The sequence below is a fragment of the Rhincodon typus genome, chromosome 9, assembly GCF_021869965.1.
Source record: "Rhincodon typus isolate 14 chromosome 9, sRhiTyp1.1, whole genome shotgun sequence".
Lineage (NCBI taxonomy): Eukaryota > Metazoa > Chordata > Chondrichthyes > Orectolobiformes > Rhincodontidae > Rhincodon > Rhincodon typus.
This window is the reverse complement of record NC_063340.1, coordinates 90,254,417-90,255,164: the sequence shown is the minus strand read 5'-3', so window position 1 is coordinate 90,255,164 and position 748 is coordinate 90,254,417. Positions and strand designations below refer to the sequence as shown.

Here is a 748-nt window from a genome sequence, read left to right as displayed (position 1 = left end):
TCTGGACACTTCTTCAGAAACTCTGTGTAAGATGTTGTTGGATCACGTTCACACATCGATACGTTTGATCCAGATTTTACTCTGTTTTGAGGCGATAACTTCCATTGTATAAGTGACGATGTTGTCACATTCATTTCTTTGTGAGATGGTAATTTAATCATAATATTTGGAACAAAATTAATATAATATTAGAGAGTACTTACTGGTTACATTCAGGCGGGTTCCGTTTCCGTGGACCTTCCCCCAAATCTGACAGACGTAGGTATTAGTGTCAGTGAGCTTCAGGTCTCTGATGGTCAGAATGTAACTGTTACTGGTTACATTTCTGGAAAGCTGAAACCGCTCAGAGAATCCTATCGATCGGTAAACATGGTTGTTTACATAATGAGTCAATCTTATAAACCCAACTCGTGAACGGTACCAGTGCAGAACATATTTGTCCACAGTGTAATCAGCATTGCTGCTTCGCAAATCACAGCGAATTGTCACTGTGCCACCCTCAGTCACTGTCACAGCTTCAGGGGATTGGATAAGAATTGCCTGTGTATCCACCTGACCTGTGAATAAAAAATAACTGAGATCAGAACATAAAAAAAACCCTTCAAATCAAAGCGGTTCTCAAAATGCCTGTACATTTACAGACACATATTCTGTATTGTTATCATTGGTTTTGTAGGCGACTTATTTTAAACATAAAATTAGAACAAGGTACTGTAGCTGCTGGAGATCTGAAGTAAACAAAAACAGG

At 38.9% G+C, this 748-nt stretch overlaps 1 protein-coding gene across 1 annotated transcript in view; it reads right to left on the bottom strand.

Moving 5' to 3' along the window:
• Nucleotides 1-748, bottom strand: part of LOC109931673 — a 19,885-nt gene that overhangs the window by 16,781 nt on the left and 2,356 nt on the right. The window contains exon 2 of the mRNA XM_048601397.1: nucleotides 204-557. Within this exon, the coding sequence (XP_048457354.1) occupies nucleotides 204-557 (354 nt within the window). The remainder of the gene's footprint in view (nucleotides 1-203; nucleotides 558-748) is intronic.